The sequence below is a fragment of the Sus scrofa genome, chromosome 6 (assembly GCF_054392235.1).
Source record: "Sus scrofa isolate SSC_HxYL_T2T_F1_AM1 chromosome 6, Sscrofa_HxYL_maternal_Yorkshire_Landrace_v2.0, whole genome shotgun sequence".
In the NCBI taxonomy this organism is placed as follows: domain Eukaryota; kingdom Metazoa; phylum Chordata; class Mammalia; order Artiodactyla; family Suidae; genus Sus; species Sus scrofa.
The window spans coordinates 140,590,814-140,606,806 of NC_139388.1; the positions used below are offsets into that span (position 1 = coordinate 140,590,814).

A 15,993-nucleotide genomic window follows, 5' to 3' on the forward strand; every position below is an offset into this window, starting at 1 on the left:
CTTTTGTTGCCTGGTCTCTGTTTTATATACCTAGAAATGTAAATAGATATTCTTTTAACTGCATATTGTGAAATGTTTAAAAATAATGTGGGTTGTTTTTTTGGGTCAATAAATACTTATTTTTAATTGTGGTAAGATATACTGTATTAGTTTGTGAAGGCTGCCAAAACAAAGTACCACTGACTGACTAGCTTAAGCAACAGGAATTTATTCCCTCACAATTCTGGAAGCTAGAAGTCCAAGATCAAGGTGTTGACAGGATTGATTTCTTATAAATCCTCTTGCCTTGACTCATAAGTTGGTCAGATCTTCCCCTGATGTCTCCATATGGTCTTTACTTCTCTTTCTCTGTCTTTCTCTTCTTATAAAGATACTATTATATTGGATTAGGATCTACCATAATGACTTCATTTAACCTTAATTACCTTTTAAAAGATCCTGTTTCCAATTACATTCCAAAGTACTCAAGGTTAGGGCTTCAGTATATGAATTTTGAAGGGACACACTTCAGCCTATAGCATATTGAACACATAAAATTGACCATTCTAACTCCCTATTCTCCCCTCCTTTGACCCTGGCAACCATTGTTCCACTTTCTATAAAACAATGTTTTAAGACAGTTTTTTCATCATTAGTGAGAGTCTTCAAAGTTCTCCCAAATTTATTATTTTTACATTAACCAGCAAAGTATACACAGACTTTTATCTAGTGGAGAGGTTTTTTATTAAGCTCTTATATCATATACAAAATTTTGTCTTTATTTGTAAATCTGTGCTTTTTTTTCTTTCTTTTTTTGGCCTTTTTGGGGCCACACCTGTGATATGTGGAAGTTCCCAGGCTAGGGGTCAATTTGGAGCTGTAGCTGCCAGCCATTGCCACAGCCACAGCAGCGTCAGATTTGAGCCCCACTGGCGACCTATACCACAGCTCATGGCAATGCTGGATCCTTAACCCAGTGAGTGAGGCCAGTATCAAACCCTCATCCTCATGGATACTAGTTGGGTTCTTAATCTGTTGAGCCACAACATGAACTCCCTCTGCCTTTGTTGGGGGGAAAGAGTCCAGATTTCTCATCATCAGATTTCTTAACTACAGCCCTAGAGACTTATACTAGTCTTGTTTGATTATTTTTCAAGGTAATTCAAGTTTTTAGTTTTATAAATTTAAAGTTAATAGGTTGATGTATAGTTTACAGGAAGAAAAAGTAAATGAAAGTTAAACGTGTTTATGTCTTACTGTTTTGAAATCTAATGTTTATTTGCTATTTTGAAAAGGGTCAGTAATTTTTAAAAACATTTTTTTCTAATGCTTTTCATTTGGTGAGATTTTATTTTTTATTCCTGCTGTGCATTTCACTGTTTTACACTGTTAGGTATATGTTATGTCAACTTTGCATCTCATTGTAAATATAGGTATTAAAGAAAATATTTTTCACATAAAATAACTTCTCAGAGAGTATTGTTGTCTTCATTTTATTCATATATTCATTCAGCAAACATTTAGTCTTTATTATATGGTAAATATTGGATATACAAAGAAGAATAAGACATGGCTTTTGTCTTCAAGGAAGTAAAAAATGTACCTAGAAGGGTCTAAATAAATTATTATATTTGAAAAAAGAGTAAACAAAGGAATTGTGGATGGTCCAAAAACGAAATGTAATGGAGAAAATCAGAGAGTCATGGAACTGCAAGGCCCACTGATATATGACCTATAGCTGAAACAATAGACTCAGGCAGAGAAGGAGTTGCCAGAGATGAGGTTTGAAAGGTTGGAGCCCTGTTTTGAGGACCTTTAAATACCGTGATAAAAAAAAAACATACCCAGTGAACAGGGAGTTCCTAAACATTTTTAAGTCTCAGAGTGAAAGATGGGATCTGAGACAATTAGCAGATGTTAGCTAGTCTTATAACGTAGTAATTAAATGGAATCTGAATGCATCTACAGTTAGGTCGTTTAAAAATTATCACTAGGGAAGTTCCTGTTGTGGCTCAGTGAGTTGAGAACCCAACCCTGTATGCCCATGAGGATACAGGTTCTATCCCTGGCCTCCCTCAGTGGGTTTGGCATCTGGCCTTGCTACAGCTACGGGGTAGGTCGCAGCTATGGATGTGGCTCAGATCTGGCATTGCTATGGCTGTGGTGTAGGCCAGCAGCTGCAGCTCTGATTTGACCCCTAGCCTGGGACCTTCCATATGCCACAAATGTGGCCCTAAAAAGAAGAATATATATATATGTATACTTAGGTAGTTTTTCATATATTATTAAGTACTGATTATTTCAAATTTTGAAATTATATATGTTTTTAATGTTTCATATTTGGCATATTTAAATATTGGCATATTTTAAAATAGTGTTTACCGTAAACTTTATATTTTTTAATTTCTTTTTCCCAGCCATGAGAAAGCTGGAATGGATGAGGAACTAATGGAACCTCTGAAATATGCTGAACAACTTCCTGTAGCTCAGATAATACACCAGGTTTGCTTTTTATTTTATTCTTTTGAAAGAAACAAGATGTTTAATCTCTGAAAAGTAATTGCTATTGTTAGGTTTTTCAGAATCAATGTGCTGTAGCTGAAAGGCAATCCAGGCCATCTATTCCTATTTAGACTCCACCTATTACAGTTGGAATTCTCATTCAAAGCACAATATTAAAAGCTACTTGCTGTGTGACAGTAGAATTCTTGCTTATATAAAGTATAGGGTAGAATCAGAATTATCTTTTGTGCACTACTTAACAACAAGACTTAATTTCAGAAACCCTTCATTTCAACCACTGTATATGGTACTTGCTAGTGACAAAGAAAAAGAGCTGAAAAAATACCATTTGGGGTAATTTTTTGGAGTAGCTAAAATGAGAAAGCAATCTCTCCCTATTTCCTCTACCCCACTCTGTTATCAACTCTGATAAAGTGTAACTCTAAATGTCATGTTGGTAATTTTTTCATTTCCAATTATAATGACTCTATCATCCCTTCTACATAACTGTAATCTTAGAGAAGGCAGTGAGATAAGTTTTTGAACTTAGATTTTGTACTGTAATTTTGATAGCATATGAAGTCTGCAGTGCCAGGCCAGAATCTGAGAATTTTAAAAACGGTTTGTTGATGAGAGTTATGGCCTTTAGATCTACCAGATTTTTCAGAAGTATAGATTATAAGAAATATTAAAAGCTCTTAAATGTCAGAATTTCTAAGAATTTTAATGAATTTTAATTATAATCATGGGTCTTTCCATATATCTTTGCTATCTAAAAGATTTTTTATTTAAAAGGTATGGGTTGATTAGAAGAACTACCAGGTTGAGCTTCTTAAAAGAAACAGGTTTTTACTTTAAAGTGTTGGTTGTATAGATTTTTTTCATCGACATTAAAATTGAAAATAAAATCTAAGGGAAAATTACAAAAAACGGTCAGAATTTTGTCCCATTGTGTAGTGTATATGTGGTTGGTAATCAGGTCCAGTTTATATGTCAGGAATTCCCTGGCGTTGTCAGAGCTTAAATGACCTAACAGCCTGCAAATGTCACATTTAAAATTCTGTCTTCATGCCTGACTCTCAGCATAAATGAATTAAACAGCAGAGCAGGCAGCAAGTCAATATGTTCTTAACAGTAAGAGTGAGCAGTGAAACAGTTTGTGGTTTGTTCAGAATAGGTAAATAGAATATGCCCAGAACAGTTCACCTAGAATAAAATTTGAAACAGGAAACAAGAATTAACCTTTAAGATGGTTGACTAGATGAAATGTCAGTCATGTTTTTATAGCTTGAATGAACCAATAAACTATGGTTTATGTAACAGCTGCATTTTGCTATTATACACCGTTTGAATTCAAAGATGAAAAATTTTGACCCTGGTGAAAATTTTTATGATGATCTTCTTGGCATTTTAAGAAGCTGTATTAATTTTAACACTGAGTTATAAAGATTATAATGAAATTTCTATAGTACCTGAATTTATAAAATTTCTGTTTTGACACTTGCATGATAGGGATTTCTTTTTATTTTTATTGAGTAAAATTAATCCTATTCTCAAGGGTTAACAAGGAAAGGTTATTGTTAAGCCAGACTCATATCTGTTCCTCTTGTTATTTCCCTTTACTGAGAGTGCTACAACTTTGGAACTGTTACCATTGTCTATCCAAGTGATCTTTAAGAAACATATGAGTTATGTTGCCATAACTTCATTTGTAAGTTGATTATTTGAAAGCAGTTTTTTCCCCTAAGAGAATAGTAATATATGTCGTAATTAGGTTCAGCCAATGCCACAAAGCATATTGGGAGTTCCCTTGTGGTCCAGCAGGTTAAGGATCTGGTGTTGTCACCACAGCAGCTTGGGTCGCTGCTATGGTGCAGGTTCCATTCCTGACCCAGGAACTTACACATGTTGCAAGTACAGCCAAAAAAACAAACAAATCTGTAACGTATCTAAATTATAACATTATTGTATATATATATTTTAACCTATACCTATAATAGTATGTTTTGTACTGTAGGTAACTGTTCTTCTAATCTTGAATCATGCTTTACCTATGCCTATTTTGGTGCATATCATTTTTATTTGAAATAATGTTATTTATTCACATGTCTCATATATATCTTCTCTTTGGTTGTCTTTCTGGATCTTTGATTTCTTGATATTCTTTTCCGCATCATGCGTTGTGCCATGTGTGCACATGAATAAATGGTATAGTAAGAACCAGAGCATCTCTTTTCCCTACTACCCAGGCAGTGGAAGCCGGAGCCTTTCACAGTTCAGAAGCTGAAGGAAAGGAGGAGCAGGCATAATAGGGACTGTAACATGAGGAGCAACTTTAGAAATAGCGGAGAGAGAGGAATGTGTCTCAGTCAGTTGAGTAATTAATTTCTGGTGTAAGGAGTTCCCGTGGTAGCTCACCAGTAACAAACCTGACTAGTATCCTTGAGGACGCTGCTTTGATCCCCGGCCTTGCTCAGTGGGTTAAGGATCCACCGTTGCCGTGAGCTGCAGTGTAGGTCGCAGATCTGGCATTGGTGTAGGCTGTGGTGTAGGCTGGGGGTGCCTGGGAACTTCCATATGCTGCAGGTGCAACCCTAGAAAGCCAAAAAAAAAAAAAAAAAAAAAAATCTTATAGATGTTACTTAAACTGCATTTTAAAGTGAGGAAGTAGGCAAGATTTCAGTGTTGCCATTTTATACAACCAAATTATTTACTATTTTTAGGCATCCTAGAAAACATGATCGCACATCTAGGAAGCACAAGAGACTCAAATTATAAACAATGGAATTAATAAAAGAATCTGGTGACATAGCCAGATATAAGATGAATAAAACTGATAGCTTTTCCATATTTGCAATAAGCACACAGATTGGAAATGGGGAAAAGTTTTCTTTCACAATGAAAGGAACTGTGAAATACTTAGGAATAAATTTAACAAGTTAAACCTTAGCACCTGCATCATAAAAATCATGGAAACATTCCATATTATATTATATCATATTACAATACTTGCCATATTATAACAAATACTTAATGGGGCAGAGAACTTAATATCTTAAAAGTATACTTTCTCCCTAATTAGCAATTCTAATTAGAATAGAAGTAAGTTTTTTTTTAATGTTAGAAAAAATGACCACATATAGTTCATGTAGAAGAACAAATATCCAATAATAGCCAAAGAGGCTATATAAAAGAGAGATACACCCGCCTTACCAGGTATCATAATACAGCTAGATGTTATATACACTATATATATTAGCTATATATATTTAATATCTATATATATAGATATTATATGACCAGAATCATATAAATATGTATGGACAAAGGAATAGACAAATAGATTAATAAAACATAATGAAAGAGTGGATTTTTGAATTTCTTTATTGTAATTCAGAATAAGAAATACATTTTACATACATAATGAGCCTTGATGTGTGTTTTGTATTTGTGTGTTAAAAATTAGAAATAAAAGTTTTATGAAACATTTACCCTCACTACTTACGAGGAACACTGTTTTCTTTTTCTATTTTCTGTTTTTTTAAGTGGCAAATAAAACCTACTAAATTGATTTCAAAATAAATAGTCCGGACCTGTGGTTTGAAAGACACTAGAATAGAGAATCCAGAGAAGAAAAAATTATTAATTAAATATATATTAAGATATTTTATGTCAGTAGGAAAACAGTTAAACTTTTATTTCATACTATAAAGTATGATGTAAATTATGTGTAGATTAAAGACTTATAAATAAATAATTTTAGAAGACAGTTTAGGCAACTGCTTTTTTAGTCTGGAAGTAGGGAAGAACTTTTTTTTTTTTGTCTTTTTGCCTTTTCTAGGGCCACACCGGCGGCACATGGAGGTTCCCAGGCTAGGGGTCTAATCGGAGCTGTAGCCACCGGCCTACACCAGAGCCACAGCAACGCAGGATCTGAGCAGCGTCTGCAGCCTACACCATAGCTCACAGCAATGCTGGATCCTTAACCCACTGAGCAAGGCCAGGAATCGAACCCACAACCTCATGGTTCCTAGTCGGATTCGTTAACCACTGAGCCACAACGGAAACTCTGGGAAGAACTTCTTAACACAGACAAAGAAGATACATTCAGCTTCATAAAAATGGAATTTTTATGTAACACAAGATTATTGTTATTGTATTGTTATTGTATTCCACAATGTTAAAAGACTAATGTTAGAATCAAGACAAAATGTTTACAAAGACAGCATTAGCAAATTGGTTAATATCTAAAATACACGCAAAACTCTTGAAAGTTTATAAAAGACAAAAATAACTCAGTAGGAAAAAAAAAGACAAAAGAGTTGAAAAACAGTTCAGGAAAAAAAATATGAAACGGTCAGAGAGTGAAAGAAAGCCTAAAACTTAGTAAAGAAGTTCACATTACAAATTCAGTAAAATTATCGCATATCCATGAAATTGACAGAAATTAAAATCACACTTTGGAAAACAGTTTGGCAGTTCCTCAAATGCTTAAACATAGATTTACCATATGACCCACTAAAAACATGTATATCAAAAACATGCGTTTATGCAGAAACCTGTACATGAATGATCATAACAACATTATTCATAATAGCCAATAATTGAAAACAACACAAATGTTTATCAACTAATGGACAAATAAAGTATAATATATCCATGCAGAGGGCTATTATTCAGTGATAAAGGGGAATGAACATGCTGCAGCATGGGTGAACCTTGAAAACAAACAATATGTTAAGTAAAAGGAGTCCATTGGATTGTGCATTTTAAAAGGGTGAATTTTATAGCATGCGAATATCTCGATAGAAATATTTTAAAAATTAATCACCCATTTCTGGCAGAGATGCTAGGGAAAAGATACTGTATACCTTGTTGGTAGATTCCTGAATTATTCCTACCTTTTTAGAAGGCCATTTTGCAACACATTTAATATATATACCACTTATGAGACTATAGCCTGTGCGATTAACATAAAATAAAATATCAACATATAAGAATCTCAGTGCAATGGTATTTGTAGCAGCCTTACTTGTGGCTGTAACAAGTTGGAGGCAATGTGCATGCCTCCCAGCACAGTTGATGTATAGTGTGTATGATTTTCAGAAGCCATAATTCATTAGAGCAAATATATGTTTTTCTGTATTTTCTTTTAATTGGATTTATATTCTTACCAACTAACCTCTTCTCCCTCCTCTTCTTTCTAGCTGATAGTAGGTAGACACCTAGGATTTTCTCTCTCTTCCACTCCTTCCTGGGATGATGGAATCACAGCTTAGATAGTAGGGAGGAGTTGACATGGCTTCATGATACTTGGAGATTCAAGGTTTTCTTTCACTGAGACACACTGTTATATTATATAGTTCTGGATTGGCATCTCTCTGAGTCGGCTGGTATACATAGCACATCTGTTAATATTTAACCATCTCTCCACATGGATGCATAACTCCAGCAGTGTTAGAGGAAGAGAGCAGAATAGGTAATGAGAAAAACCAGCTCTTCATTTGTTGTCATTCCTTTTCTATCCTTTCCTCTTCTTCTGTTTTTCTTACTTTTCTTTCTTGCCCCTTACCCCATTTTCCTCTGTTTCATTCTTGTAAAGTTGTATGAATTCTTCCCAAACATTAGTGAGTGTTGTAGGTTATTTCTTTGGAAGGTGAATTAAATGCAATACCTGATACACAGCAGATACTGAAGAGATAAGGTAACCTTTGCTGAATTAGGGGGTCTGACACGCCAAGAAGAAAAGAGAGTTAAGAGATCTTTAAAGGTCACAAAGAGCCTATTGAGAGAGCTATTTATGATATTTAGGTTCCTTTTGTAGCCAGCAAAGTAGTATTTATTAAACATTTCTGAGTAGGTATGCAAATTGTAGACTTCATTATATGGGCCATTTAAGCAATGTAGTGGTCTTGCAACAAAATTTAAAAAGCATAAATTGCAGGGGAAAGGGTAAATTGCACTACTTTATATGAAAGTACAGCTAATCCTTTTAAGAATTTATGAAGTTAGGACATAGAATATTATGAAGAAATAGAAAATATAAAAGAATGTGATTTGGTTAACCTTGCATGCTTATAGTGATACGTTTTCTTTAGAGGTGATTATTTTTTCTCTTAATCTGTTCACTAGGAAGGCAGGTACAGAACTGTCTTACTGAAACAGGTATGGAGAAGTGGATTCTTTTCCATATAAGTAATCTTACATTTACTTCAAAGATGTTAATTTTAAAATTAAAGCACTTTTAAAAAATGGCTTAAATTTACTCTTTATATTTGAAATGTGTGACTATACTATGGTACTTTTGTAGAAAGTTGGTGTTTTTTCTTCTTTGTAAAAAGAATTGCATATGTGTCAGAAAAAATTTTCTTCCTTTTTTAAATTAATGAGTTCAGGAGTTCCTGTCATGGCTCAGTGGTAACAAACCCAGCTAGTATCCGTGAGTATGTGGGTTCAGTCCCTGGCCCCGCTCAGTGGGTTGGGGATTCGGCATTGCCATGAGCTGTTGGTATAGGCTGCAGACATGGCTCAGATCCCATGTTGCTGTGGCTGAAAAGCAAAAAAAAAAAAAAAAAAAAAAAAAGAATTAGTGAGTTCATTTCATTGTAATTTTGATTAGCACCATGTGGAGTTTATCAGGTTATAAAATACTAACAACTAGGGAATTAAAAACATTGTCAGACTCGAGTATTTTAAAAGGAGAAATTTGTAGTTAAGAGTAGTAGATTAGACTCAAATACATATGTTACTTAAACTTCTTCTTAAAAAGAATAAAATATTTTAGAAATGTACTTAAAAAATGAAGCCAGTAATGAATGTATAATTTAACTGTTGTTATCGTAACACTTTTTCTTTAGTATCATCTAGTTAGGCATGTGTTTATTTTTTAAAATTCTGTGCCAAGAATCAATTTTTGTTGGCCCTGACAGATATCAAAATATTTAGGCCCATACTGTTTAGATATACAGAGTTGTACTGATAGAAAAATGCAGGTAAGTCTTATGTGCAGAACAGATCTGAGCAGAATAGAAAGAATAAATCACCTAACTAGCCTCGAAACCTCAGTATGTATATGGAGTATATAAATGACAAGGATCACATCACAGATCAGTGAGAAATCAAATCATTATTCAATAAATAACGCTGTCACAATAAATTATTTAAGGGGGGGTACTAGAGTCTTGCTTTATAACATATGGAAAAAATTAATTCTGATTGTATCAATGCAAAACACGGAAAATATCAAAACAATTAGAAAGTGTCTTGGTAGGTATTTTGTGATGAGGGAATTTCTAAGCATGAACATAATGGTAAAACTACAAAGACAATTGATATATTTGACTTTGTAAAAATGTAGAACTTATGCACATCAAAACAAAAAGGTGCAAGTATCAAAGTGGAAAACTATTTTCCTCACAGAACTAACCTCTTTATATATAAAGAGCTTTTCCAAAGAGACAAGAGAAAAACCTGACCCTCCAAAGGAAACGGAGCAAAGAACTTGTACAGATATTTCTCAAAAGTTGAAATAAAAATTTTTGGCCAATAAACTGATGAAAGCATATTAACATTCATTAATGATCTAGGAGTTATTCATTTCAACCATAAAATGCCATTTAAAAATAAATCTTTTAGATTAACAAAGATATGAAAAGTAGTAACACCTGGTGACAAAGGACCTACACTGTTGGAGAGGAATGTAAATTAGTATAAATTGAGGACAGTATGGTAATTTGTACCAAAATGTGTAAATACGTTTATGATCCATTTAAGTATGGCTGATTGAACCCATATTTATCCTCCTTTCTAGAAACTCCTATTAAAATGACAGTAAAGGCATAAAAATATATAAATATAAGACAAAGAAAATGGAAGAGGAGTTCCCGTCGTGGCTCAGTGGAAACAAATCTGACTAGTATCCATGAGGACGTAGGTTCAATCCCTCGCCTCACTCAGTGGGTTAAGGATCCAGTGTTGCCATGAGCTGTCGCAGACATGGTTCAGATCTGGCGTTGTTGTGTGTGATAAATGCTGCTGCTGGATAAAGATCTTATGATCAGTGTTTTATTTCCTCACTCTTAACTATGAAGATAAAACCAGGGATCATGAAACTTTTGGGAAATGTCTTCATTATGAAAGACAAAGTTCAAAATAAGCAAACGGAATAAGAGAACTTAGCAAAAACCAACAATGCCAGAAACTTCATAATAACAACCACTACCACCACCGTGACTCAGAGTCCCATGCTGGTAACCATAAGCTTGTTCCAGGCCAACTTGTTATCTCCGAAGCAGGGTAAAAAAATTTCACAGTTTTAGACAATAGTTGATGAAGTCCAATGTCTGACTAATAAAAATACTAGAAGAAGAGGACAAAGGAAATGGAGAGGAGGCTATATGAAAGAAATAAGAAAACTCATAGAACTGAATGGTTTGCTAAATGCTCAATACTATGAAACAAAAAGACCCCATCCAAGGAACATCATTTTGAAATTTTAGAACAGTTAAAAATAAAACAAGGCCCTCAAAGTTTCCAGAATGGAAAAAAAAAAAATGAGTCCACAATCAAAAGAATAAGAATCAGAATATCATCACACTTCTCAAGAGCAATGCTTAAAATAAGAAAGCAATGGAGTGATGTCTTCAAAATGATTGACATAATAATTCCAAATTTAAGATTCTATTCAATGCTGATCATCCTTCAGATATCATGATACAGAAAAGATATTCAAACTCTCAATAAATATCTTTTTCCCATTCATCCTTTCTCAAGAAGTTACTGCAGGTATGATTGAATTGAAGAATAAACCAAAAAACCTGAAAACTTACCATCTAGAAAATAAGTAATTGATCCATCAAGGTGAGGTTCTAGTGAAATTCCCAGATTGGTAGTGAAGGGAGGTTGGGGTGGCAACTGTGTAGAAGTTTAAAAAATACAGACTTTTCCATTATATCTCAATATAACTGGGGAGGGGGGGATAATTGTCTCTGGAACCAGTGGAATGATGATAAATTATCTGATATATATATATTTTCTTTTTAGGGCCACACCATGGTATGTGGAATTTCCCAGGCTATGGGATGAATCAGAGCTGCAGCTGCCAGCCTGTGCCACAGACACAGCAACACCAGATCTGAGCCACATCTGTGACCTATACCACAGTTCACAGCAGCGCTGGACCCTTAACTCACTGAGCAGGGCCAGGGATCAAACCCACCTCCTCATGGATACTGTCAGGTTCATTACCTCTGAGCCACAGGGGGAACTCCCAAATTATCTGATATGTTTAACCACATTAAGATTCAGTAGTATCTTAAGAGTGGATTTAGTAATAGCTACATAGAAAATTAAGCCAACAGGAGATCTAAAGCAACTATTAACTTCAGGCGGGGAAAGTATAAGAAAAGATGTAGAATCAGAGTCTATTTTGTGAATCAACGCAAACAATAGTTACATAGTTATAATAACGAAACAATTGACTGTTTACCAGAAATTGGGACATAAATATATAAGGATAATAGTAGAAGAGCTAGCGGTGGGCGAGGGGGGCTGTGAGGGATAGGGAGCATGGTGGCATCAAGGAACAAACTTATCTTTCATAGGAACTCAGTGGATAATGTCTTAAGACTGAAAAACAAGTAATAGTGGTCCCTATCCTCTGCTCCGCCGTCCTGTGTGCTGTTGAATTAGCTCCTCCCTGTGTCTTCTCACTAGACTGTCAGGATCAGGCTATTCCCGGCCAAGAAGCAAAAGCAAAATCGTCCCATCCCCCAGTGGATTCAAATGAAAACTGGTAATGAAATCAGGTACAACTCGAAGAGAAGACATTGGAGAAGAACCGAACTGGGTCTATAAGGAGCCTCTGCACGTGAGGTGGCACACGTATTTACACTGTGTGGCGGTCACTTGCATCTTACCATATCACACAGAAAACAGCACAGCCACAGTTGGATACATCAGGAAATGAGTCCTCTTTGTGTTGGTGTTTCTGCATAGTGTTTTGCCTCAGTAATAAATATGTAAAGGCCTCTTCTTGGGGGAAAAGAAAAGAAAAGATAAAATAAGTAATAGCAGAGTAAGCATATTCTCTAGAAATATTGGAGATAAATACCAGAAGAAACAAAAGAACTGAGATGGGTAACTCTGAGGAAGGTGAACTGGAGATGGAAGTGGTAATGGGACTGGTATGTTTTATATGAGGCTCACGTTCCTGGTTAGTTTCTAGAACAATGTTCAGGCAGTACTTTACTAGATAGAAAAATTTACTAAAGATAAAAAAATGACAAAAAAGTCAATGTCTTTGAAAAAAGTAGACAAAATTGATAACACATTTTGTTATACTGACCAAGAAAAGAGAAGAAAAAAAAATTAGCTATATCAGAAATGAAAGAGGGGGGCATCACTAGAACGTCTTCAGAAATCAAAAGAATTTAAGTGAAAGGTCTTAAAGACCTTTTTGCCAACAAATTAGACAACTTAAATGGACAAATCTGTAGGAAAATACCAATACTAAAACTGACTCAAAAAGAAATAAAAAGCTAAATAGACTTCTCATGTTAAGGAATTGAATTTGTAAATTAAAATTTTACCACAAAATAAAGTCTGGGCCCTGATGATTTCACTGGTGAACTCTATCACACATTTAGGCAAAAAAAGATGCACAGTCTCAGAAAACAGGAGAAAACACTTCGCAGTTTATTTTGTGAGGTTAGTATACTCTGATACCAAACGCATCACAATGGAAGAAAATCACAGATAATATACCTCGTGAACATAGATACAAAACGGTAACAGAATGTTAGCACAGGAACAAAAATTTGTAAAAGAACAAACATCTAGTTTGAGGCAAAGCCAAGATTTGAACCTGGCTTTGCTCTTATATACTTGACTACACTGTACTATGAAAGCTGCAAAGGTATGGTCTGGACCCTGTGAATATGAACTGAATAATCATTGTCCTCATTTGTGAAATTAAATTTATCTTACTATCTCAGCCTGTTCCTATTATGAAACAAGCACAAATGTGCCTGCTTTAAACGTCTTGATTAGAGATCTTTTAGTAGATGCTTCCCTGGGACCTAGAATATTTGAGAGATTCATTCTGGGAATCAACATCTTAAAACAATTTTATCTTCTTTGTGAACTCAAGACTCTCTACTAAGGCAAAGGCTATCTGTGAACAAAAGCACAAACCCAAACATGCTTTAAGAAACTTTTAACTTAAATGTTGCATACCAATGAATACTTTGCCTTGACAGAGATATGTTATCTACTTTTTCTCTCTCTGTGTTCTTATTTATATTTCAGGCTTTCCCTGGATACCCCTATTTCAGTTATAAGGCTTCTTACAAATCCTTTAATATTTTAATATGATTAGTAGATTACAAAATCCTTATTTTTTAATCCATCTCTGTGGTGTATGTGATAATGTTATAGTGTAACCTATTCTCTTTCATTCCGATAAACTGCCCAAAAGATTGCTATAGAGCATTGTATCCATTAAAAATTTAGTATACTGGTAAGAAGTACTGGAGAGTGTCCCATTAGGCCCTGGCTTGAAACGTAGAAGATTATCTTGCAAAATGTTGCTTCCCATCCATGAAATTTTATTCTTTTTTAATCCTAGAGATATTTTTCCCCAGTATAACTAGTCCATGTAGTTTCCTGGTATAACCATTGTTTCTCTTTTGGGGTGCTCTTTATTTGAGTGGGAAAGTTCTGTCATTGTCCAAGACTGGTCTGTGCATCGCAGGATTTTTAGCATCCCAGTCCTTCAAAACACTGTTGCCATTATCACTTCCTCAATCATTGGGATACCAAACAGTGCATCACCTTTGCTGAACTCCTCTCCTCCCACAGAGGGCGGTACTAACATCAGGTTGAGTGCCACTGCAGGTAATTAATTATTTGCAGTATGTACCCACAGAAACTTTTATTTGGATGATCCAATCTCTTAATCTTACAAAGTAATCTTTTAAAATATGTGTCATTGAGAACTTCTTCCTAGTTTCCTACACTCTGGGATGTTGTCTTGGATGCTGCAATTCTAGCTTCTGTCCATATGAGATATGGATTTGGATAATTTTTCAGTTCTTTTGTCCTTGTTTATGATAGTTCTTCATCTTGTTTTATTGTAGCTATTTTGGCATTTTAATGTTCTTTTAATTCCAATAATGCTACCTCATTACAGCTAAATTTTAGTAAAGATTGACTGAAGTATCTACCAAGTAGAAAAATCTCTGACATCTTCTTTTTAAAAATGTGCCTATTGAGTTCCCATTGTGGCTCAGCAGAGACGAACCTGACATAGTATCCATGAGGACGTGGGTTCACTCCTTGGCCTTGCTCAGTGGGTTAAAGATCTGGCATTGCTGTGAGCTGTGCTGTAGGTCACAGACACAGTTCGGATCTGGCGTTGCTGTGGCTGTGGCGTAGGCTGGCAGCTCCAATTCGAGCCCTAGCTTGGGGACTTCTATATGCCACATGTGCAGCCCTAAAAATAAATGAATGAGTAAATAAGTAAATAAAAATGTGCCTATTGAATTTTCCTTACCTGGAAGTTCATCAAAGGCTGAAAGGGACTGACTATTACTGCTTTAAGATCTTACTGAGCTTTCCTTAATCATGGACCTTAAAACTGAAGTCTAGTGAAAAATAATATACTGCTTATATTATTTTCTTTCAAATTTTAAGGCAAGTAATGAAAATTAAACTACTTGAAGGTCATATGCTATTCCTTTAATATTAACTGGGATGTGATTTTAAATTCATATAAATTAATTTCAGCTTTCATATTATTCTTAATGACAGTAACTTCCAAAAATGTCATTTTTCTAGGAATAAATGAAAGTGTAAAGCTATTTGAAAATAGTGATCAATATTTCAATACAGATATTTCATCAACTTATATAAGTTTGAAAAATTCTTGCCATCTATAAATTTGTCATCATAGTTTCTGATACATTAAATTTCTGTATTAGAAGTGAAAAGTCATTAAGTATTCCAAAATAAGAACAGATAGCAGTTTTCACCAAATGTATAAAGATTTTAAAAATGAGACTAGTTGGTATTGGTGAAGAGGCAGTGAGATGAGCATACTCGTAAATTGCTGATGGAAATGGAAGTTAATGTAGCCTTTCTGAAAAGTAGTTATTCGTGTGTGTGTATTTATAACTAATAATAGTAATTCTGCCTCTAGGATTTTTTTCAGAAGAAGGAATTAGACTAGGACAGAAAGACTTATGTTTATAACTGTTATGTTCATCAGCATTTCTTAGGACCCAGCATAATGTAGTAGAATGGACTGGGATTGAATCCAAGCTTCACCACCTAATAACTGGTCTTGGCCAAGTCTCTTAACCTTTCTTTTGCATTTATACATTGGAAATATGATGATGATGATGATGATGATGATGATGATGATGACATCAATGATGACAACAACAGTAGCAGAAATGAAGACCATGACAGCTTCATCTGGGTTAAATGCTGCTAAATAAACCTAATTAGGTC

The 15,993-nt window shown here is 34.7% G+C and overlaps 2 protein-coding genes across 2 annotated transcripts in view; both read left to right on the top strand.

The window, feature by feature from the left end:
• Positions 1-15,993, top strand: part of PIGK (phosphatidylinositol glycan anchor biosynthesis class K) — a 117,148-nt gene that overhangs the window by 73,264 nt on the left and 27,891 nt on the right. Inside the window, 1 exon segment of the mRNA NM_001032358.1 lies at positions 2,397-2,481. Within this exon segment, the coding sequence (NP_001027529.1) occupies positions 2,397-2,481 (85 nt within the window).
• Positions 9,468-12,463, top strand: LOC110261118 (large ribosomal subunit protein eL39-like). Its single transcript, XM_084959120.1, is given in 2 exon segments — positions 9,468-9,473; positions 12,127-12,463. Coding segments are annotated over 2 exon segments (216 nt in total). The 3' UTR covers positions 12,337-12,463.